Genomic DNA, 24,533 nt, shown 5'->3' with positions numbered 1-24,533 from the left:
ATAAATAAACTGTATCGAAAGGTACAAGTTCACAGTCACTTTGGTAAAACACTTCATTACTTTGAAATCAACCAATCAATCAGTTTAGTTAATCAATTGATAATAAGTCAAATTAATAAATTAATACATAGATTTGGATGTTGAATAAATAAAATACAGAATTATCCATGATGAATGATGTAAAAACTGGAATGGCACGTTTAAGTGTCATATGAAACATTTACAAAACATTAACACATTTTTCCCTGATAAATCAAAGTGCATATAGACGCAGTGCACATAGTTCTTCTGAATGTTTCCCCGACGTCAATCCAACGTCAATTCAACGTCAGCCCAATGTCAGCCAGCCCCACCCATCAGGCTAGTGAAGCCACGAAACAGTTACCCATAGTATAGAATATTATATATTTTTTTTCCATAAGTAAGAAGATAACAGTCATGAACATTATTAAACACAGTCAACACCAATGTTATATACAGTATCGCACTGCAAGGTCTGGCATCATTGGCCTCCTACCGTCCGACTCCAGCACGAAACCTCAGATAGCTCGCTACATAGTCACAACAGAAACATGTGATCACAATACAATGACAAGCCTGAAGTGTTTGTCTAGATGCCGTCGTCAGTGTGTCGATCGATACCCTTGGCCCTTTGTAAACCGTACGCCGGTGGTCAGACCAAGTTCCAAACCCTATGTTTGTTGTAGGTTCTGATGGTTTTCGTGTGAGTTTGCTTGTTGGTTTGAAGCTGCCTCTAAGTGAATAATACATGTTTTGATGAGTAAAGCCATCTCTTTCACAGATAAATGCCATTACATTCAATCCAAGATAAGGCATTGTTCATGTGTTTATTGTTCATCACAAAAGGAAAAACTAAATTGGATGATTTTCAAATGAAGGTCTATGAGGTATTTCTGTATCAGAGTTGAATGTCTATGAGAAGCCTGCATGAACACACACTCACATGCACACACACAAGCATGCACAGACACGCATTAACATACACAAACAGTCACTCATACAGTCTTACACACAGTCTCTCTCACACACACACACACACACACACACACACACACACACACACACACACACACAATGAGCTCAAACGGCTAAGGGATGCAAATGCATGCATGACAAAAACGTGATCCTTTCCCTAAAGCAAATAACAAGCAACAGTAAACCACTTATCCATCTGAGAAAATGGAGAGGCAACAAACTGACCAAGTCCTGCATAATATAGGTCTATACCCCCTTTCCTCCCTAAAACTTTACTCTTTTTAAATATTTACTTCTGTGTTAATGTAAAATCAATAAAAAATACACATAACAGTCAAGGATCGAAGTGATCAATAGCAGTCCGTAGGATTAGGCAAATAAGCTACAGCTTATTCATGGTAAAACATTATTATTATTTATATTATTGTTACTCATATAGATTTTAGATGTGTATATATATATATATATATAAATACAAATATATTTATATTTGTTTTAAAGTTTGCAAGCACAAATAAGCTGCATTTATTGAACTTTAATATAACAGTCAAAGAGGATGGTTGATGAGGTGGTGAAATGGGAAGCAACCCCACATGGTAAAACTACCCTGTTTTTATTAGCATTTTACTCTTCTTCACTCTCGGCCTCTTCACCCAACAGCTCTGTGTACAATAATCCTAAAAAGTGTTTGTTTGTGTCAACTCCCGTCCCTGTGCTGAATTCCTGTCAGTCTGAGAATGGGACCTAGAACGAGATAAACCTTTGTTCTCATTCCAGAATGGAACCAGGATGTGAGATGAGCACTTTAGCAAAGATGTCCTCATTGTGACAAGATCACATTCACAATAAAGCTTTTTTTAACTTTTATTTTTTTATTTTCGTTATTTTCACACTTGTCGCCCTCAAACGATGACGGCGCGGTGACAAAAAAATTGCACCCGCATCTCAGGAGTGTGAACCATGACGACTCGCAACTAGCTCGCGCAAAACATGGCCGCCAAACAGAGGGGCCTCTCATGACTCACTGGCTCAACCATGCCACTAAGAGCCGCCAATCAAACCTGCTTGCCTTTTTTCATTTCCACCTTCTCTTCAATGTTTAAATGTTTTTCTTTTTAGTTTCGACTGGCCAGCGGTTACAACACAATGCTCCACAAAGGAGAGAGAGAGATAAGAGAAGAGAGAGACAGAGCAAGAGAGAACCAACCAACCAATCAGCACACAGGAGCCAGAGACCTCCCCCAATCAGAGCTGTCTCAGACACAGAGAGAGAGAGACACACACGCCCCAAAAGAGAAGCGAAAAGCTGGCGCTCGCTCGCAGGCGCGGCCACAGGCACGGACACGGGGGGAGGGGTGGGGGGTGGTCAGGGGGTGAGCCTGCCCCCGGGGCCCCTAGCCCAGGCCTGTTGCAGGGTGAAGAGGACAGAGAGAGAGGGCAAGGTCCAGGTCAGGACCGCCATGCACCGGAGGTTGGGCCCAGAGCTATAAAGGGATGGTTTTTTACGTGAGCTGTTCCTCTGGTAGGGCAAGTCTGGGTCAGGACGGGACAGCCACTGGATCAGGATGTTGCCGTTCTTATTCAGGTCCGACGAGCCTCCTGGAGATTGAGAAAGGAGGGAATAATATCAGAGAGGAAAATGAGTATGAGTTCATCAGGACAGACTTATACTCCCCACTGCCTATACTAAATTACTTTAAGCCACCGATTTCTTAAAAATAAATTGTTGTGTATAGCATAATGGGGCCAGGCCATAATACTCACTGGAACATGGCGCCAGGCGACAGATGCGGATGGTGTCTGGCTTGCTGTCCAGGCAGAGACCGATGGTGTTGTCACGCGTGTGACACAATGCCTGCCTCTGCTGTGTCCCATTGGCACACGTCACCGAGCACTGTGGTCACACGAGCATAGAAGAAGAGTGTGAGAATAGGCTATACACAACAACCTCCAACATCATAAACACACACACCTACACACACACAGACTCCATACCACACATCTACATGCATACAAACTAAATAATAAGCCTTTATGTATTCATCCACCAGAACCCCCCTCTACCCCCAGCCCTCCATCCTTACCTGTGTCCAGGGCCCTACTCTCCACTGTGCAGGGCAGAGCTCTCTGTTGCAGGGTCTGCGTGCCTCAGGCCGGTCGTCATTACAGTACTTGCTGTGAATGGAGCGCTTGTTGCCGTTGTCTAAGGGCTGAACACAGCGAACGGACCTCACCTGGTACCCTGTTTTACCGCAAGTCTTACTGCATGGCTCCCACGGACCATCCTCCCAGCTACAATGAACAAGAGAGAGTTAGAGGGAGGTACAGACAAAAACATACCTCTAGGCCTTGTTCCATTTCGGTCACTAGCCCTTTACTCTCCAACCTCTTTGGTGTTCACAGGTTCAGTGTAGGGACCAAGGAGTGACATGGAACGGCAGCCTACCTCTATGTAAACATGAAAATGAACCACACAAACATATCCATACGTACATAGGCTGTGAGCACTCCTTCTGGTTGCAGTCTCTGCTGATGGCGCGAGGCTTCTTGATGTTCTCACAGTAGCGTCGGTGGACCATCTTACTGTCCGCTCTCCTTCTACAGCCAAACCGAGTATACTGCTTACCTTTTAAGGCAGGACACACACAAACATCTGTTAGACAAAGAGCTCCACATCCAAACCCCAGTCCCCCGGTGTCTTCCTGTGCTAGTGGTGTCACTGTAAAATACCTCCCCCACAGGGCTTGGAGCAGAAGGACCATTTCTTCAGGGCCCACTCGTAGAAGGAGGTGTCATCCAGCAGCATGTTGTTCTCTATTGCAGACAGCAGGTCCATGTGGATGATGTACTTATAGGAAAGGGTCACCTTGGCATCTCCATGGGACTGCACCTGGACACGGGGAAACAACAGCACAATCATATTAGTATAGATCATATATATAAAGCAAATGTCAGGACTGGAAATGTCATAACCTCAAAGCTAGCAGTGACGTAATTCTGAACCATCACAATCAAGCTATAAAATGTTTATATGGTAAGAATTAAGTGTGTGTTTTGTGACTTGTATGAGTGTGTGTGTGTTTTGTGACTTGTATGTGTGTGTGTGTGTGTGTGTGTGTGTGTGTGTGTGTGTGTGTGTGTGTGTGTGTGTGTGTGTGTGTGTGTGTGTGTGTGTGTGTGTGTGTGTGTGTACCATGATGAGGACTCCGTGTCTGAGTGGTCCGTTGGTCTGTAGTGTCTCCTTGTCATGGTCATTATTCATGTATTCCCACTCCACACCCTTCTCTATGACCGCACGGGATTCTGGGATGTCCCCCTCCGCATTCAGGAAGAACTGTCCTGATGCCTGGTTCTTCACCGCTGGGGAGGGAGGTGGAGTTATAAACTGGAATACTCACACTTACACACACACCCACACACGCAGGCAGGCACACACACACAAAACATACACACACAAACACACACACACACACACACACACACACACACACACACACACACACACACACACACACACACACACACACATACACAAACACGCACACATTTTATACCTAGGATGTGTGCGGTTGGCTTTATCTCTTGGATTAGTAGGTGTCTCGCCCCTCGAGGGATTTCAAGTACTTTGAGGAAACCTGAAATGAAAACAGCACATTTCCCTGAGGTCCAGACACCCACAGAGAAGACATCTTTTCAACTTTGTCAGGATACATTTTCATTCAACTTTATTGTTCTTCTGAAGAGCACAGGGCTAACTTCTGTGTACAGGGAGTTAATTTCAAATACAATTTTAACTGCTCTTAGTTTTGCCAGCCAGGGTCAACAACAGTCAATTCCAGGAAATGTATCAAAATGAGATTTTTCCTTATTTCAGCTGGATGATATTTATTTAACATGAGGTCATGGTATAGTGATTCACATCATCGTTGGGCGGTGATCCTGCTCATATGGTAATGCTTTGAACAGGACATGATTCTAGCCAGGGCCAATGTCCACAAATCGTCTGATTAGGAGTGGTGATCTGTCCATACAATATCATTCATTATGATCTAAAATAGCGAAACTGATCCTAGATCAGCACTCCTACACTGAGAGGCTTTGTTGATAAGGGCCAAGCTCATTATCTCCATGGGACCAGTAGAGGGGGCTCTTTAGCTAGCTATCCAGTGAAGTTGTGACCACGTCATCAGAATAGGACTCAGGCCAGGAAAACAACCTCATCTATCTCACTTCCTGCACTGTTTTCATGCTCTTTCATGTTCCAGGGTCTGACAACTCAGTTACATATTACCTTATTGGTCTCAGTCTGCCACAGTGGTGTGTGTGTGTGTGTGTGTGTGTGTGTGTGTGTGTGTGTGTGTGTGTGTGTGTGTGTGTGTGTGTGTGTGTGTGTGTATGTGTGTGAGTGTGTGTGTGTGTGTGTGTGTACCTTGTTTCTTGGCACTGCGAGTGAAGTTGCCCTTGATGATCTTGCAGCTGGAGTTGTCTCCTCCACAGACGCCACATTTATCCTCCTGTTGGGAGGACCCTACCACGCCGTCACAGCCCACTTTCTGCAACACACACACACACACACGCAGGCACGCACACACACACACGTGCACACACACACACACACACACACACACACACACACACACACACACACACACACACACACACACATAACTAGAGTATTATGGACACACACATAAACTTCATAAAGTTATGAACACTGACACACACCTCACACAGTTGCACACTGTAACACACACACACACATAATTAGGGTTGCAATATTTTTTGTAAACCTACATATATTTGAAAAGAAACACACTGCTATATTTATGGACACACACACTGACCTCACAGTGCCCTTGCACACACACGCTGTAGGGGTCTTTATATGAGCAGCGCGTGCCGTCTTGGACCAGCCTCTGCATGTTGATCTTGTCTCGGGTCTCCGTGGACTGGCAATGGAGGTGGCAGCGCTGCTTAGCTGCACAACCCATACACACACGTTACAATACTTGATTTACATCCAACATTAGTAGGACAGAACCATACAGAAACATTGTCTTAAGACACAGAGCCCTAATCGTGCCAAGCTTCACCTCTATTTTCCATGTTCTCCTGCAGTTTGAGTGTGTATACAATGTGACTATTTATTTATTTTTATTTTATTTATTTCACCTTTATTTAACCAGGTAGGCAAGTTGAGAACAAATTCTCATTTACAATTGCGACCTGGCCAAGATAAAGCAAGCAGTTTGACACATACAACAACACAGAGTTACACATGGAGTAAAACAAACATACAGTCAATAATATAGTAGAAAAATAAGTCTATATACAAAGTGAGCAAATGAGAAGAGATAAGGGAGGTAAAGGCAAAAAAGGCCATGGTGGCGAAGTAAATACAATATAGCAAGTAAAACACCGGAATGGTAGATTTGCAGTGGAAGAAAGTGCAAAGTAGAAATAGAAATAATGGGGTGCAAAGGAGCAAAATAAATAAATACAGTTAGGGAAGAGGTAGTTGTTTGGGCTAAATTATAGATGGGCTATGTACAGGTGCAGTAATCTGTGAGCTGCTCTGACAGCTGGTGCTTAAAGCTAGTGAGGGAGATAAGTGTTTCCAGTTTTAGAGATTTTTGTAGTTCGTTCCAGTCATTGGCAGCAGAGAACTGGAAGGAGAGGTGGCCGAAGGAGGAATTGGCTTTGGGGGTGACCAGAGAGATATACTTGCTGGAGCGCGTGCTACAGGTGGGTGCTGCTATGGTGACCAGCGAGCTGAGATAAGGGGGAACTTTACCTAGCAGGGTCTTGTAGATGACCTGGAGCCAGTGGGATTGGCAACGAGTATGAAGCGAGGGCCAGCCAACGAGAGCTTACAGGTCGCAGTGGTGGGTAGTATATGGGGCTTTGGTGACAAAAATGATGGCACTGTGATAGACTGCATCCAATTGATTGAGTAGTGTATTGGAGGCTATTTTGTAAATGACATCGCCGAAGTCGAGGATCGGTAGGATGGTCAGTTTTACGAGGGTATGTTTGGCAGCATGAGTGAAAGATGCTTTGTTGCGAAATAGGAAGCCAATTCTAGATTTAACTTTGGATTGGAGATGTTTGATGTGAGTCTGGAAGGAGAGTTTACAGTCTAACCAGACACCTAGGTATTTGTAGTTGTCCACATATTCTAAGTCAGAACCGTCCAGAGTAGTGATGCTGGACGGGCGGGCAGGTGCGGGCAGCGATCGGTTGAAGAGCATGCATTTAGTTTTACTTGTATTTAAGAGCAGTTGGAGGCCACAGAAGGAGAGTTGAAACGGCATTGAAGCTCGTCTGGAGGGTAGTTAACACAGTGTCCAAAGAAGGGCCAGAAGTATGCAGAATTGTGTCGTCTGCATAGAGGTGGATCAGAGACACCAGCAGCAAGAGCGACATCATTGATGTATACAGAGAAAAGAGTTGGCCCAAGAATTGAACCCTGTGGCACCCCCATAGAAACAACCAGAGGCCCGGACAACAGGCCATCCAATTTGACACATTGAACTCTATCAGAGAAGTAGTTGGTGAACCAGGCGAGGCAATCATTTGAGAAACCATGGCTATTGAGTCTGCCGATGAGGATGTGGTGATTGACAGAGTCGAAAGCCTTGGCCAGGTCAATGAATACGGCAGCACAGTATTGTTTCTTATCGATGGTGGTTACGATATTGTTTAGGACCTTGAGCGTAGCTGAGGTGCACCCATGACCAGTTCTGAAACCAGATTGCATAGCGGAGAAGGTGCGGTGGGATTCGAAATGGTCGGTAATATGTTTGTTGACTTGGCTTTCGAAGACTTTAGAGAGGCAGGGTAGGATAGATATAGGTCTGTAGCAGTTTGGGTCAAGAGTGTCCCCCCCTTTGAAGAGGGGGATGACCGCAGCTGCTTTCCAATCTTTGGGAATCTCAGACGACACGAAAGAGAGGTTGAACAGGCTAGTAATAGGGGTTGCAACAATTTCGGCAGATAATTTTAGAAAGAGAGGGTCCAGATTGTCTAGCCCGGCTGATTTGTAGGGGTTCAGATTTTGCCGCTCTTTCAGAACATCAGCTGAATGGATTTGGGAGAAGGAGAAATGGGGAAGGCTTGGGCGAGTTGCTGTGGGGGGTGCAGTGCTGTTGACCGGGGTAGGGGTAGCCAGGTGGAAAGCATGGCGAGCTGTAGAAAAATACTTATTGAAATTCTCAATTATAGTGGATTTATCGGTGGTGAGAGAGTTTCCTATCCTCAGTGCAGTGGGCAGCTGGGAGGTGGTGCTCTTATTCTCCAAGGACTTTACAGTATCCCAGAACTTTTTTGAGTTTGTGTTGCAGGAAGCACATTTCTGCTTGAAAAAGCTAGCCTTGGGTTTTCTAACTGCCTGTGTATATTGGTTTCTAACTTCCCTGAAAAGTTGCATATCATGGGGGCTGTTCGATGCTAATGCAGAACGCCACAGGATGTTTTTTGGTTTGTTAAGGGCAGTCAGGTCTGGAGAGAACCAAGGGCTATATCTGTTCCTGGTTCTAAATTTCTTGAATGGGGCATGCTTATTTAAGATGGTGTGGTTAGGAAGGCATTTAAAAAAATAACCAGGCATCCTCTACTGACGGGATGAGGTCAATATCCTTCCAGGATACCCAGGCCAGGTTGATTAGAAAGGCCTGCTCGCTGAAGTGTAGCAGGGAGCGTTTGACAGTGATGAGTGGAGGTCGTTTGACCGCTGACCCATTACGGATGCAGGCAATGAGGCAGCGATCGCTGAGATCTTGGTTGAAAACAGCAGAGGTGTATATTAGGGGACAAGTTGGTTAGGATGATATCTATGAGGGTGCCCGTGTTTACGGCTTTGGGGTGGTACCTGGTAGGTTCATTGATCATTTGTGTGAGATTGAGGGCATCAAGCTTAGATTGTAGGATGGCTGGGGTATTTAGCATTTCCCAGTTTAGGTCACCTAGCAGCACGAGCTCTGAAGATAGATGGGGGGCAATCAGTTCACATATGGTGTCCAGAGCACAGCTGGGGGCAGAGGGTGGTCTATAGCAGGCGGCAACGGTGAGAGACTTGTTTTTAGAGAGGTGGATTTTTAAAAGAAGAAGTTCAAATTGTTTGGGTACAGACCTGGATAGTAGGACAAAGCTCTGCAGGCTATCTCTGCAGTAAATTGCAACACCGCCCCCTTTGGCCGTTCTATCTTGCCTGACAGTATTACAGAACAGGCTGCGAAGGGATCTGGATTTATACTATATAGGTAAATCACAGAGTCAGTCTGCAGAGAAAACATGAAAGTGGAGGGGAGGGGGAGGTTAAAAGAAGTACAAGCCAGGCCCAGCATATATCCCCTACAATAAGGATACAGCTCAGAGTTATTTACCCTTTGTGTAGGCAATGGAGGATCTCTGTCTAGCCTGTATGTGTTTATGTAATCTCCCGAGCCAGACGTGTGTATAGACCAACTACGCAATAGCTATAAAGTCTGGCATGCAAGATTGGTATTTAAGTGGATTTGAATGTTCATTGTGTATGTAAACTTGCTGCAAAACAAATTGCCCAAGGATTGACTCGACTATGTAATCCACAGAATCCCTATATGATTTACATTTTACAGACGCTCTTATCCAGAGTGACTTACAGTAGTGAGCACATACATTTTTGTACTGGTCCCCCGTGGGAACCGAAGCCACAACCCTGGCGTTGCAAGCACCATGGTCTACCAACTGAGCCACACAGGAACTGATCGGAGATGACTCGAACTATGTCTTCGGTATGCAATGTTCCAAATGCACTGGGATTACCTTACTGATATTACAAAGTATTAGAAACGCTCAGATTGGGATGTGAGTTCTCATTGACTCATGCCAATACACAGTCCCTCACTCCTCCAGCCAGAGTCCCCAGAGAGGGGGCCGATGACACAGATCATCCCAGAGGGAGAGAGAGTTCTCTGGGTGAGATCGCCCTGACCAGATGGACCCTGGATGACCAAAGTAGCTGGAACAATCAATGCTTGTAAAAAGTGTTTTTTTGAACTGTAGAGCAATGTTACGAGGATGTTTATGGCTAAAAACACAACATCGACTGTATTTTACAACAGGTGTAACTAATTATTAGATTTCGAGCAAAGTCTAGATTTTCATACAGACTCACTCCTGTTCTCTCACACTATCTCTAAACCCTGGAGATGAAAACACACGAATGGAATTCATTCTAACTTCTCTCCTTACCTCTCCTTTCCCCCTTCTCTTTCTTCCCCCCTCTCTCTCTCCCCTCTCCCGCATGTACTTGAGACAATGTGGAAAAAAACTATTTAGCATGGGGACTGGATCTGCAAGCCTCACACACTCTTTAAACTCATACTCACACTTATAGATGAGGTAAGGGCGTTTTTTTGGAGACGGCGAGAAAGAAGGGATGTTATGGGAATCCCATTCTGGGTTCTGATGGTTTAAACACATACAGTATGACTATGTTCTGTGAGGTACAACAGCTGACTAGCTGAGAAAAGAGGGAGGGGGGTGGGAGGGAGAGAGAGAGAGAGAGAGAGAGAGAGAGAGAGAGAGCGACCAACACACTGACTAAGACTGACCGACGCACCGAACAACACACAGACTAACACACCGACCGACCGACCCACTGACACACAGACAGACAGGCTGGAAAAGAGCTCAGAAGATTAGGTGGAGTGAGATAGGTTAGAGATAGAAGAGAGTGTTTTTTTTAAAAGGGGTTGAAGAAAGGGGTTATCGTTTTAGAAAGGTTGAAAGGCAAGGGTTCTGTTTTTTAAGATGGGTGCATTCACACTAGCCAGCAGCAAACCAGCTGTCGGTGACCATAACATCCACCCGAAACACACACAGAACATCTGCTTCCCAATCTGCCTCCACACACAAGAAGAGCTGACTTATGGCCCACAACCCACCATTTCAGGAAGTCTGTGTGTAGGCTACTTACGTTCCGTGTGTTCATAAGGCAGCCAGTGGTGCTTGTTGTTGTGGAACTCAAACTCAGGGTCCAAGCTACGGCACTGCTCCTCCCTGAAGTCACTGTACAGCTCCTCACACTCCTGGCTGTTACACAGCTGGAACTGGTAGTTAGTCCCCAGACAGGTACGACCTCCATTAGCAGGCCTGGAGACAACAGGGAAATGTTTTATTTAACCAGGCGTGTCAGTAAGAACAAATTCTTATTTACAATGACGGCCTACACTGGCCAAACCTGGACGACACTGGGCCAATTGTGCGCCACCCTATGGAACTCCCGACTACGGCCGGTTGTGATACAGCCTGGAATCAAACCAGGATCTGTAGTGACACCTCCAGCACTGAGATACAGTGCCTTAGACCGCTGCACCACTCAAGAGCCCATTCACTTGGTAAATGTGAACAGTGAATATGTTCTGTTCTGTTAGGATAAGCTCTAACGCGTTTTAACCATGATACTATGCAAGTGTTGCTTGGTAGATTTGTCAATATTTAGGGTAAAAAAGAATCCGTACCTGGGGTTGTTGCATTCACGGTTTCTAAACTGCACCCCTCCTCCACAGGTACGAGTACAGGACCCAAACTGGCTCCACATGTCCCACCCACCATCCTGCTTTATCATGTCAATGGTCAGCCAGATACAGTGACCTTTGAAGCAGTGCTGTGATAGGACGAGAGAGGGGAAGAAACTGTAGGATGGTATTATTGTTACCATTAGTGTGGTGTGTGTGTACAGTACCAGTCAAAGGTTTGGACACACCTACTCATTCAAGGGTGTTTATTTATTTTTTACTATTTTCTACATTGCAGAATAATAGTGAAGACATCAAATCTATGAACTAACACATACGGAATCATGTAGTAACCAAAAAAGTGTTAAACAAATCTAAATGAATTTATATTTTAGATCCTTCAAAGTAGCCACCCTTTGCCTTGATGACAGCTTTGCACAATCTTGGCATTCCCTCAATCAGCTTCACCTGGAAAGCTTTTCCAACAGTCTTGAAGGAGTTCCCACATGCTGAGGACTTGTTGGCTGCTTTTCCTTCACTCTGCGGTCCAACTAATCTCAAACCATCTCAATTGGGTTGAGGTTGGGTGATTGTGGAGGCCAGGTCATCTGATGCAGCACTCTATCACTCTCCTTCTTGGTAAAATTGCCTTTACACAGCCTGGAGGTGTGTTCGGTCATTGTCCTGTTGAAAAACAAATGGTAGTCCCACTAAGTGGCAGGTAGCCAAGTGGTTAGCGTGTTGGGCCAATAACTGAAAGGTTGCTAGATGAAATCCCTGAGCTGACAGATTAAAAATCTGTCATTCTGCCCCTAAACAAGGCAGTTAACCCACTGTTCTTAGGCTATCATTGTAAATAAGAATTGATTCTTAACTGACTTACCTAGTTAAATAAAAATAAATAAAAGCACAAACCAGATGGGATGGTGTATTGCTGCAGAATACTGTGGTAGCCATGCTTGAATTCACCATTACACCTCTTCCATGCTTCACAGTGGGAACCACATCTACGGACATCATCCATTCACCTACTCTGCATCTCCCAAAGACCCAACGGTCGGAACAAAAAATCTCAAATTTTGACTCATCAGACCAAAGGACAGATTTCCACCGGTCTAATGTCCATTGCTTGTGTTTCTTGGCCCAAGCAACTCTCATCTTCTTATTGGTGTCCTTTAGTAGTGGTTTCTTGGCAGCAAAATTGACCATGAAGGCCTGATTCACGCAGTCTCCTCTGAACAGTTTATGTTGAGATGTGTCTGTTACTTGAACTCTGTAAAGCATTTATGTGGGCTACAATCTGAGGTGCAGTTAACTCTAATGAACTTATCCTCTGCAGCAGAGGTTTCTCTGGGTCTTCCTTTCCTGTGGCGGTCCTCATGAGAGCCAGTTTCATCAAAGCGCTTCATGGTTTTTGTGACTGCACTTAAAGAACGTTCTTGAAATTTTCCGGATTGACTGACCTTCATGTCGTAAAGTAATGATGGACTGTCGTTTCTCTTTGCTTATTTGATCTGCTCTTGCCATAATATGAACTTTTTTCTTTTACCAAATTGTCACGTCCTGGCCAGTATAAGGGTTAATTAGTATTGTAGTTTGGTCAGGACGTGGCAGAGGGTATTTGTTTTATGTGGTTCAGGGTGGTGTGTTAAAAGGGTGTTTGAATAAGTATTCCGGGGTTTTTGGGCACTGTTTGGTTTTCATGTATTTCTATGTTTAGTCTAGTGTGTGTGGTTCTATGTTGAGTTAATTGGGGTTGGACTTCCAATTGAAGGCAGCTGTTTGGTGTTGCCTTTGATTGGAAGTCCTATATTAGTTGGGTGTGTTTGTCTTGTATTTGGTGGGAGATTGTTCTGTGTGTAGCCTTGTGCCTTACCAGACTGTTTTTGTTGATCGGTCGTGGTTTTGTACGTTCATTTTGATAGTTAAATAAACATCAAGATGAGCCTGCACATACCTGCTGCGTTTTGGTCCTCCTTAACCGACGACAACTGTGACAGAATCTCCCACCTCACCAGGACTAAGCAGCAGAGGAACAAGGAGGAAGGATGGACGTGGGCAGAGCTCAGGAGGAGCGTTTCCAGGGCGATGGAGGAGTTTAGGGCGACCGAGAGGCATCCCCAATAATTTTTTAGGGGGGGGGCACAAGGGCTGTTTGACGGGGCAGGAGCTGCCCGCCAGTCAACAGTCACCGGAGCTGCCCGCCAGTCAACAGTCGTCGGAGCTGCCCGCCAGTCAACAGTCGTCGGAGCTGCCCGCCAGTCAACAGTCGTCGGAGCTGCCCGCCAGTCAACAGTCGTCGGAGCTGCCCGCCAGTCAACAGTCGCCGGAGCTGCCCAGACTGCCCTGAACTGCCGGAGTGGCCAGACTGCCCTGAACTGCCGGAGTGGCCAGACTGCCCCGAACTGCCCCGAGCTGCCAGACTGCCCCGAGCTGCCAGACTGCCCCGAGCTGCCAGACTGCCCGGAACGGCCAGAACCGGAGCCACCTCCTGATATAGGTGGGTTGGGGAGGGGGGGGTGTAGCACAGTGCCGTCGTTGACGGCAGCCACCCTCCCTTCCCTCCCTTTTAGTAGAGGGGAAATTTGTTTTGTTGTTTGGGGTTGTTGTTTTTTTGTTTTTTTAAGGTGCTTCCGGGGTTAGCACCTTTAAGGGGGGGGGTACTGTCACGTCCTGGCCAGTATAAGGGTTAATTAGTATTGTAGTTTGGTCAGGACGTGGCAGAGGGTATTTGTTTTGTGGTTCAGGGTGGTGTGTTTGTTAAAAGGGTGTTTGAATAAGTATTCCGGGGTTTTTGGGCACTGTTTGGGTTTCATGTATTTCTATGTTTAGTCTAGTGTGTGTGGTTCTATGTTGAGTTAATTGGGGTTGGACTTCCAATTGAAGGCAGCTGTTTGGTGTTGCCTTTGATTGGAAGTCCTATATTAGTTGGGTGTGTTTGTCTTGTATTTGGTGGGAGATTGTTCTGTGTAGCCTTGTGCCTTACCAGACTGTTTTTGTTGATCGTTCGTGTTTTTTGTATGCTCATTTTGATAGTTAAATAAACATCAAGATGAGCCTGCACATACCTGCTGTGTTTTGGTCCTCCTTAACCGACGACAACCGTGACACAAATAGGGCTATCTTCTGTTTACCACCCCTACCTTGTCACAACACAACTGATTGGCTCAAATGCATTAAGATGGAAAGAAATTCCTTAAATTAACTTTTAACAAGGCAAACCTGTTAATTGAAATGCATTCCAGGTGACTACCTCATGAAGCTGCTTGAGAGAACGCCAAGAGTGTGCATTATACAATGTAGAACATGTTAAAAATAAAGAAAAACCCTTGAATGAGTAGGTGTGTCCAAACTTTTGACTGGTACTGTGTGTGCATGCGTGCGTGTGTGTACCTTCCCATCCCCACACATGGTGCCATCGATGGGTGGTCCTTTCTTGGTCTTGCAAAAGAAGGGGTTGTCAGGGTGGCTGCACCACAGCTGTTTGCAGGGGTCAAACGTCCGGTACTGCAATGGACAGACAGAGAAGAACCCTCACACACACATCCTCTCACATTATCTACACACAGCCAGTAACTGGGTCTTTACCGAAAACATATAGTATCACCAGACAAGACAGGTGACCTGCAACAGGTCACTCTTTCTCACATACAGACACCCAGACACTGGGAGTAGCTAGCATCACAGAACATTCCAGAAATCACCTCAGACCTACTACACCAGAGAGAACAGATCAATTGGACCACTGACTGTACTGTACAAGAAAAGATACAAAACATCAATAACATCCATAAGAGTCCAGACGGTAGTGTACTGTAGTAGTCCTTCACTGTTTCACTGTTACAACGACACGGCTGTACAGGAAGCCAACGAGCATGCAGACAAAACCAAAGAGGATGAGGAGAGAGAGACTCTCTGACTGAGAGAACCTGCAGCTCTGTGGGGTCAGAGAGGAGGGCAGGGAGAGCAGAATGTGACGGGTAAGAGGTCAACTGTCAATTGGTGCCCCACAGAGTAGGATAATGTTGTCCTTATTCAGTTTTACGTTCCATTGGCTCTAACGGGGACAGTTAACTGATAGTTCTAATCATTTCTAAATGGAGTCTCTGCTTCTTTCTTTCACGTGTTTCCCTCCGTTCCCCCCTCTGTTCCCCTTTCCACAATAACAAAGCCGACCCAGACTCTCTACCCAGAATGACCTCAGGTGACCCCTACAGTTGAGCTCACAACAGGGTCAAAGGTCAGCCTGCGGTTGGCACTGATGACATCAGCCTGGTAGGCTGGCACGCGACACTGCAGGATCCTAAACCTGAACATAGAAAAGCAGCTCTCGCACCAGACCTTTCTTTCTGCCTGGAAAGGACTTCTCTTTCTTCCCATCCCTTTTCCAATATCTTTGCCAATATCGCTTTCTGAATGGCCAAATAGTGACACATAGATTTACAGTAAAAGGCGCCGTGTGTGTGTCCGTGTTGAGCTCATTTGCTATGGTTCACTTTTTCTGGCTAGCTGTTTGGGAGAAATCCAGAACTCTTTTTCTTTTTGTCACTAAATGAAAACTAAAAAAGTATATGTTTAGAATTCTGCAGAACACATGCCAGTCACGATAATGTGACGATGGGCAGAACGAAAGAACGGAAGATAAACAAGTAACGATGACAACCATACTGATAATCAGAAGAAAAAGAAAGTGGCCACATCGCTCCGAGGGGGGGTTTGGGGGAGGATAGGGGGGTAACCTTACCTGTGTTCCAGCCTGGCCCACCTTTTGCAGCTAAAGGAATGAATGGTTTGACAAGAGAATAAAGGGTAATCTAGCAACGAGTGCAAAGCCCTGCAAAGAGTAGGTCAGCTCAACTCTCATCTCTCAATCCCAAAACAGCTCCCGAGATACAAAGATTAGCCGTCTAAAAAGATAAGACCTTCAGTCAGTGTCAAGATGCCTTGAGGGATGGACCTATTCAAGTGGGGACTTACATTGAGTATAACAAACATTAGGACCACCTTCCTAATATTGAGTTGCCCTCAGAACAGCCTCAATTTGTCTGAGCATGGACTCTGCAAGGTGTTGAAAGCATTCCACGGAGATTCTTGACTCCATTGCTTCCTACAGTTGTGTCAAGATAGCTGGATGTCCTTTGGGAGATGGACCATTCTTGATACACACCGTAAACTGTTGAGCGTGGAAAATAAGGCAGCGCTGCAGTTCTTGACACAAACCGGTGGGACTGGCACCTGCTACCATACCCCGTTCAACGGCACTTCAATCTTTTGTCTTGCCCATTTACACTCTGACTGGAAAATATACACAATCCATGTCTCCATTGTCTCAAGGCTTAAAAATCCTTCTTTAACCAGTCTCCTCCCCTTCACCTACACCGATTGAAGTGGATATAACGGATCGTAGCTTTCCCTTGGATTCACCTATGTCATGGAAAGAGCAGGTGTTCATAATGTTTTGTATACTCAGTATATATCAGTAGGGATTTCAGTGAGGAGTGAGTACTTATTTTTTTGCGGTGTGGATGTTATCCATGTAACCCTGCTCATCACGGTATCATTGGGGACTGAAGTGTGAAGTGGTTCTGAAGTCAAGTGGTTGGCTTTTCAACTGCTGGCACCACTACAGTGGGTACTTGTAATTCTGGTAACATATATTAATCTAGTATGTATATATTAGCATTAGCATGAGTTAGTGCATATGTTAGTATACCACTCGTTCCTTTGGGGAGTTCTTACCGCGGTACACATCATGTAGCCCACGCCGAAGTCGAAGCGACACTGCTCGTTCATGGAGTAGTGCAGACCAGGAAGTCTGGGCAGGGACGGCCAGTTATGTTCGTAGGGGTCATCACGAAGACATTCGTAGGATCTGGGTCAAAGGAGACATTGTTACCTAACGGTGTTGTCACATTAATTTCAGGTTTTATATTCAGTGAATAAAAACAGAGTGGCCCGATTCTATTCAAATGTTTGGAACAATAGTTGCAGAAAAATGTTAGTTCAGGACCCTTCCTCAGACTGCATGATTTTTTTTATGTGGGAGACTGTAATAGTCATTAATAGAAGCTCTGTATGATGTGACCACTGACAGCCCTATTAAAGTGGAGTTCCGTTTGTTTGTGCAGGTTGTTTGTTTGATGTTGGAGTCATTCAGTTCTGGTGAAAAGGAATTTAAACAAGTGTGTAAGTGTGTTTATGGGTGTGTGTGTGTGCCTGCGTGTGTGTATGTGTATAGTAGGGGTGTGATAGACTCACTGTAGGTATCGTCCTAGCTCCTGCTGGCTACAGCGTGACCAATGGAAGCGGTGGAAGGCAGCTTGAACCAACGGGGCCATGATGCTCCCCATGTGCACCTCGTCTCCACAGCGATTCCCCTGGCCGTCGTGCTCCATACCCAACCTGGGGGAGGGAGGAAGGGGGAGGGCAGAGGGGAATTCATCAATATGTGGACAGGTATATATATCTAATTTTATGTTTCATTGTGGATATAATGTTTTTGAATTTAAGTCTTTACAGTTTGTGTGTGTGTGTGTGAAGGGCGGGGGGGAGGGGGTTGAATAAAGAGAAAACGAGGCATTAAAACAATTCAGAAATCTATAATTATTGTGCAATTTATATCTATAGGCTACATTGAGGTTTTTCTTTCATTATTTTTATCTGGCATTGGTGCGTAAGCCTAAGTGTTAGGACCAAATACACAACAAACAGTATGCGCACCAAATACACGCCAATCGCCAAATGCTTTTGGGAACGTGGGCAGAAAAATATTCAGGAAAGAAACGAAGGAATGTTAAAGAAACACTTCATTGTTTAAAACATTTTCAAGAGAAAAAAAGCGAACTGTACACCGCATTTTCTATATTTGCGGGTGTGGATCAGGTATAGGCTTCAGATTTGAACTTTCGGTTGTGGTAGGGTGCAGTTGAACAAACAGCTGACCCGCGCATCACTAGTGTGTATGTACTCACACATGTCCTGTCTCGTGGGCTACCACGAAGGCAGAAGAAAAGCCATCCTCGTGGTTCAGAGTACAGCTTCTCACTGGGTGACACATCCCTGTTACTGGAGCATAACCTGAGGAAGGGATGGTGGGAGGGGGGGGGAGAGAAAGAGAGAGAGAGATGGGGGGGAAGAGAGAGAGAGAGAACGAGAGCATGACGATGCATAAAGCACTGTTGTCACATCATTTGAATGAGTTCAACTTTGACCTCCTAAACAGGGGCTACAGTACTGTGACCTGACTGTGTCTCTCTCAGAGTACACACAGTCTCTGTCTCATTCTCTCAGTGCTCTGTTCACTCTATCGGCTAGCAGGTCCGTTTCTGTAGTCTCTCTCTGTTCTCTCTAGCAGGTCTGTGGCTATAGTCTCTCTGTTTTCTCAAGCAGGTCTGTGGCCATAGTCTATCTCTGTTATCTCGAGCAGGTCTGTGGTTATAGTCTCTCTGTTCTCCCTAGCAGATATGTGGCTATAGTATCTCTTTGTTCTCTCTAGCAGGTCTGTGGCTGTAGTCTCTCTGTGTTGTGTTCTTCCTAGCAGGTCTGTGGCTGTAGTCTCTCTGTGTTGTGTTCTTCCTAGCAGGGCTGTGGCTGTGGCTGTAGTGTATTGATTTTCTCTCTAGCTCAAGGCTCAAGGGCAGCTGAAGGGCTGCTGTAGACCACTGCTTTAGAGCTACAGAACTCCCCCGAGACACGCTGCTAGCCTGCTCTCACTCTGACTCCACTAAACGCAACAACACAACAGAAAAAAACTGCATGTACGTTTGTGTGTGTGTGTGTGTTACCCTGCATGCCGGTAGGCCCAAACTCCTGCCGTGTGAGGAATATAGCGTGGTCGTGGTACTCTGCATCTCCTGTGTCCTGTTTCTGCTGCAGGAAGGCCCAGCGACACACATTCTCCAGACTCTGAGATGGGTTCCCCAACTCTATCAGACTCATAGACTAGATATATATAGAGAGAGAGTAGAAAAGGAAAGGAAAGAGGAGAAAAAAATTGTAGCAGATGTTCAGTCAGAAGTTCATGTGTCTCTTCAATCAACTCTTCCAGTATTTCTACTTGTACATCCTCATCTGCACATATGTCACTCCAGTGTAAATTGCTCAATTGTAATTACTTCGCCACTATTGGCCTATTTATTGCCTTACCTCCTTACTTCATTTGCACACACTGTATACAGATTTTTCTATTGTGTTATTGACTGTACGTTTGTTTATCCCATGTGTAACTGTGTTGTTTTTGTCGCACTGCTTTGCTTTATCTTGGCCAGGTCGCAGTTGTAAATGAGAACTTGTTCTCAACTGGCCTACCTGGTTAAATAAAGGTTAAATAAAAATACATTAAAAAATCATGCTCGGTCGGTGACAAGAGCGTATTTAAATGTATCACGCTATTCCTGATGTGTCCAGCAGGTGTCAGTATTGCATTAGCAGTTGGCCACAAGGTGGACCCGCAAGATGCCAAGGTGAGCTGAAATACCTTTGGTGTTATAGGGTACTTACATGCTTGCCTTAGACAAAACTACAAGAATTTTAAGATGTACACATATTCTCCTACTGCAGAGTCATTTTCTTACATACAATATTGCATTTCCTGATTCTGTGAAATTCACAACAATTTATTTTATACATATGAACCCAAACATACATACTTATAGAAATAAGAATTTCTTATGCAATGGTTACATTTTCCCAGAATAATACATACTCCCACATATAGACCTACATTATCTCTCACTATCTCTCTCCGTCACCTCTCTTGTTCTTTCTCAATGTATCAGCCACTCCTTTTTCTTCTCTCTCTCCACCCTCCTCCCACCCCCACTTTCTATTTTCACACATACACATTGTATAGTTCAATTCTGCCTCTCTGTCCTGCAGTGAAGAAATATGACCGCCTCTCTGGTCAAATGATGGAGTAAGAATGTGGTGAACTAACATACATCTGTGTGTGTGTTTGTGTGTGAGTGAGTGAGTGAGTGTGTACGTGTGCGTTCAGGGTCGCTCGGCCAATCTGCAGGCTGCCCATGCACTTTGTTATGGGTGTAAGATGGCACAGTGATGCCATCTGTTGGTAAATGTTAATTACTGCAACTCCAGTGTTTTTACCGGTGTGCTTGAGATACCCGGATGTATTGCAATGTACTGAACAAGACTGGTTACTCGCATCAATGCCTCTGTCTCATCATTAAACATTCAAACACACTTCTCAGTTGCCAAGATAATTGGGGACGATGGACAGCCAGAGTCTTGGCCTGAGCTGCATGCGGATAGAGGCGGGGCCACGAGAGCCGGTCAAGGTGTGTGTGTGTGTGTGTGTGTGCATATGTGTATGTGTGTGTGTGTGTGCGTGTGCATGTGTGTTTGTGTCTGGGTGTATGTCTGTACTGTGAAAACTTCCATTGAGACAAGGTAGAGAGAGGAGAGTAGAAAGAAGTGAAAGGTCAGGGTTAGGCATAAGGTTAGCAGTGTGGTTTAGCTTAGGGTTAGGTTAAAAATCTGATTTTAAGAAGATAAATTGTATAACTTCCGCTTTGCAGCTTGGCCAGATAGTGTCAACCGAAGGGAATATAAAGTAGATGAAATATAGAGGTTTGGAATACTATAGAGTATCATTTCCATGCTCTATCTGTAGTAACATCCTGTGGGGTTGTCCCTCCTCAATCACAAACACACACACAAACATGCATGTGCACACACAATAACAAATAGATAGATTCAATTCATTGGACATGATTTCAAAAGCTGCATATCTGTTGCTCTCCACTTTCAGGAGGATCGAGTTTTGAAATCAGTGGAATTAGAATATGATAGCTAATGAGATGGGAAAAGACCTGTTTCCGGATTACGTCTTTAAACTAAGGGCATTTGTGGCATGGATCCGTGACTGGGAGATGCGTCCATCATGCATGATGATGTATACGGGTAAGATAGTCTAGCTAGCTACATTTTCAGATATTACAGTACACGTTTCTAATTTTGACAGAAAGTGGTTTCATTTCAAGCTAGCTACATGTCTTAAGCTAAAGTGTACAACACCTGTTGAATATGGCCGGTGTCAGTAAACGTCGGCAAAAAAGCATAATGAAATTGTTGCCAGCTGAGCTGGTTAGGCTGTTTTCATGTTATCCAGAGGTAAACAAATCAACGTCCAGAGCGTCAAGTGTGTGCTCTGAATGCAAGGAGATGGGTGGGGCTAAAGCTTAAGAGGGTATGAACGATGCTGAATGGGTGTAGACAAATAGCTCTCACTGTCACGGCTGTTATAAGGAACGGACCAAGATGCAGCGTTTTTGTAGTTCCACATTTTTATTGACCATGAAACTAAATGCCATACATAAATAAACTTGAATTTACAAAAACAAACCGTGATGCAGAGAGGGAAAAAACACACTACTCAAAATATAATCACCCACCAGGACAGGTGGGACAAACATCAACTTAAGTATGGCCTCCAATTAGAAACAACGACAACCAGCTGTCTCTAATTGGAGGTCATGCCAAACACATAGAAATACAACAACTACAACCTGAACATAAACATACAAAAACAGATCAACACCCCCTGACCACTCTACCATAGAAAATAACAACTTACTATGGTCAGGACGTGACAGTCCCCCCCCCCCCCCCCCAAAGGTGCAGACTCCGAATGCAAACAAAACAACAAAAGAAACATAAAAACAAACTCAAACCTAAAGGGAGGGAAGGGAGGGTGGCCACCGTCAACGACGGTTCCTGTGCTACACCCCCCCTTCGCCAATCCTCCCACTATGGAGGTGGCTCTGGCTCCGGGCGTAGCTCCCGTTCTGCGCTGCCAACCCCCGCTGGAGGCTCTGGGCTGTATACCGTTGCTGAAGACTCTGGGCTGCAGACCACCGCTGAAGGCTCTGGGTTGCAGACCACCACTGAAGGCTCTGGGTTGCAGACCACCGCTGAAGGCTCTGGGTTGCAGACCACCGCTGAAGGCTCTGGGTTGCAGACCACCGCTGAAGGCTGCAGACTGGAGAGCGTCGCTGAAGGCTCCGGGCTGAGGAGCGTCGCTGAAGGCTGCAGACTGGAGAGCGTTGCTGGAGGCTCCGGGCTGAGGAGCGTTGCTGGAGACTCACAGCAGGCACTGGCTGTACCGGGTTATGGATGCGCACTGGAGGGAGAGTGCATGGAGCAGGAATCGGTCTCACCGGACTGGGAAGACACACTAATGGCCGAGTGCTCACAGCAGGCACTGGCTGTACCCGGTTATGGATGCGCACTGGAGGCCTGATGCGTGGGGCTGGCATAGGAGGCGCCAGACTAGTAACACGCACCTCAGGGCAAGTGCGGGGAGCAGGAACAGGACGTACTGGGCTGGGCAGGCGCACTGGAGGTCTAGAGCTTATGGCTGGCACAACCCGTCTTGGCTGAATGCCAACTCTAGCACGGCACCTGTGAGGAGCTTGCACCGAGCGCACCGGGCTGTAGATACGCACTAGCGACACAGTGCGTATCTCAGCATAATATGGTTCTTGCTCGATCACTCGCTCCCCACAGTAAGCACGGGGAGTTGGCGCAGGTCTCCAACCTGACTTAGCAACACTCCCCGTGTGCCCCCCCCAGGGGTTGCCTCTCGCACTTGCCTGTCCGTTGGTATCGTGCCTCCACCTGCTTCCCTGGCAGGCTGTTGTATCGCTCCAATAACTGTTCCCAAGTCCAGTCTATCCTTTCCTCCAACTCCTCCAGGGACCAGGATGCCATCTCCTCCCCGGCATGCTGCTTAATCCAATCCTCCTGCTGCTCCCTTCCACGCTGCTTTGTCCTTCAGTGGTGGGTGATTCTGTCACGGCTGTTATAAGGAACGGACCAAGATGCAGCGTTTTCGTAGTTCCACATTATAAATATAATCACCCACCAGGACAGGTGGGACAAACATCAACTTAAGTATGGCCTCCAATTAGAGACAATGACAACCAGCTGCCTCTAATTGGAGGTCATGCCAAACAACAACCCACATAGAAATCAACAACTAGAACCTGAACATAAACATACAAAAACAGATCAACACCCCCTGTCACGCCCTGACCCCTCTACCATAGAAAATAACAACTTACTATGGTCAGGACGTGACACTCACCGAAACACTAAAATGCCATTTTCTCAAAAGTGAGTTTACAAGTTTATCAACTTTCAAAGCAGAATTACTTTCCCATCGTTCCTCAAATGCAGTGTATGATATACCATTTTGTAGCTCTGAGTTTCTACTTTTATCCAATGTAAAAAACTGAAAGTCAAATTTTTCTACATAAGACTGAATCCAGGTGGTGTCAGACATGAGGATGCTGTTCATCAACAATTGTTTTATTTTATTTAACCTTTATTTAACTAGGCAAGTCGGTTAAGAACAAATTCTTATTTATAATGACGGCCTACCCCGGCCAAACCCGGGTGTTGCTGAGCCAATTTTGCACCACCCTATGTGATGCAGCCTGGATTTGAACCAAGGACTGCAGTGACACCTCTTGCACTGAGATGCAGTGCCTTAGACCGCTGAGCCACTCGAGAGCCCACAGCTCTGCCTTCAATACCATAGCGCCCTCTAAGCTCACCACAAAGCTCATGGCCCTGGGTCTGAACTCATCCCTATGCAACTGGGGCCTGGACTTCGTGACAGGTCACCCCCAGCTGCTGAAGGTAGGCAACATTAGCTCCTCGACACTGATTCTCAACACAAGGATGCGTCCTCAGTCCCCTCCTGTACTCCCTGTATACCCACGACTGCGTGGCTTCACACAGTTCCAACTCCATCATCAAGTTTGCTGATGACACAACAGTATTAGGCCTGATTACCAACAATGACGAGAAGGCCTACAGGGAGGAGGTAGGCATTCTGATGGTGTAGTGCCTGGTAAACAACCTCTCCCTAAACGTCAGCAAAACAAAGGAGCTGATTGTGGACTTCAGGAAGAACCAGGCTGGGCAAGCCTTCATCCACGGGGATGCTGTGGAGACGGTCAAAAACTTAAAGTTCCTCGGCGTACACATCTCTAAGCAGCTGAAATGGTC

At 45.7% G+C, this 24,533-nt stretch overlaps 1 protein-coding gene across 2 annotated transcripts in view; it reads right to left on the bottom strand.

The window, feature by feature from the left end:
• Positions 1 to 24,533, bottom strand: part of LOC115174484 (A disintegrin and metalloproteinase with thrombospondin motifs 2) — a 190,802-nt gene that overhangs the window by 3,684 nt on the left and 162,585 nt on the right. Inside the window, exons 6-22 of one of the 2 annotated variants that reach the window (XM_029733045.1) lie at positions 19,283 to 19,439; positions 18,470 to 18,575; positions 17,757 to 17,900; positions 17,238 to 17,370; positions 16,243 to 16,272; positions 14,892 to 15,005; positions 11,502 to 11,647; positions 10,958 to 11,133; positions 5,841 to 5,974; positions 5,426 to 5,549; positions 4,551 to 4,631; positions 4,190 to 4,356; positions 3,727 to 3,886; positions 3,490 to 3,622; positions 3,081 to 3,288; positions 2,761 to 2,890; positions 2,503 to 2,595 (exon numbers count right to left, since the gene is read on the bottom strand). In XM_029733045.1, coding sequence (XP_029588905.1) covers positions 2,503 to 2,595; positions 2,761 to 2,890; positions 3,081 to 3,288; positions 3,490 to 3,622; positions 3,727 to 3,886; positions 4,190 to 4,356; positions 4,551 to 4,631; positions 5,426 to 5,549; positions 5,841 to 5,974; positions 10,958 to 11,133; positions 11,502 to 11,647; positions 14,892 to 15,005; positions 16,243 to 16,272; positions 17,238 to 17,370; positions 17,757 to 17,900; positions 18,470 to 18,575; positions 19,283 to 19,439 — 2,236 coding nt within the window. The remainder of the gene's footprint in view (positions 1 to 2,502; positions 2,596 to 2,760; positions 2,891 to 3,080; positions 3,289 to 3,489; positions 3,623 to 3,726; positions 3,887 to 4,189; positions 4,357 to 4,550; positions 4,632 to 5,425; positions 5,550 to 5,840; positions 5,975 to 10,957; positions 11,134 to 11,501; positions 11,648 to 14,891; positions 15,006 to 16,242; positions 16,273 to 17,237; positions 17,371 to 17,756; positions 17,901 to 18,469; positions 18,576 to 19,282; positions 19,440 to 24,533) is intronic. The other variant, XM_029733055.1, reaches the window with a different exon arrangement.

The sequence above is a fragment of the Salmo trutta genome, chromosome 3, assembly GCF_901001165.1.
Source record: "Salmo trutta chromosome 3, fSalTru1.1, whole genome shotgun sequence".
Classification (NCBI taxonomy): domain Eukaryota; kingdom Metazoa; phylum Chordata; class Actinopteri; order Salmoniformes; family Salmonidae; genus Salmo; species Salmo trutta.
Note: the sequence above shows the minus strand (reverse complement) of the source record. Positions and strands in the feature narration are given on the sequence as shown.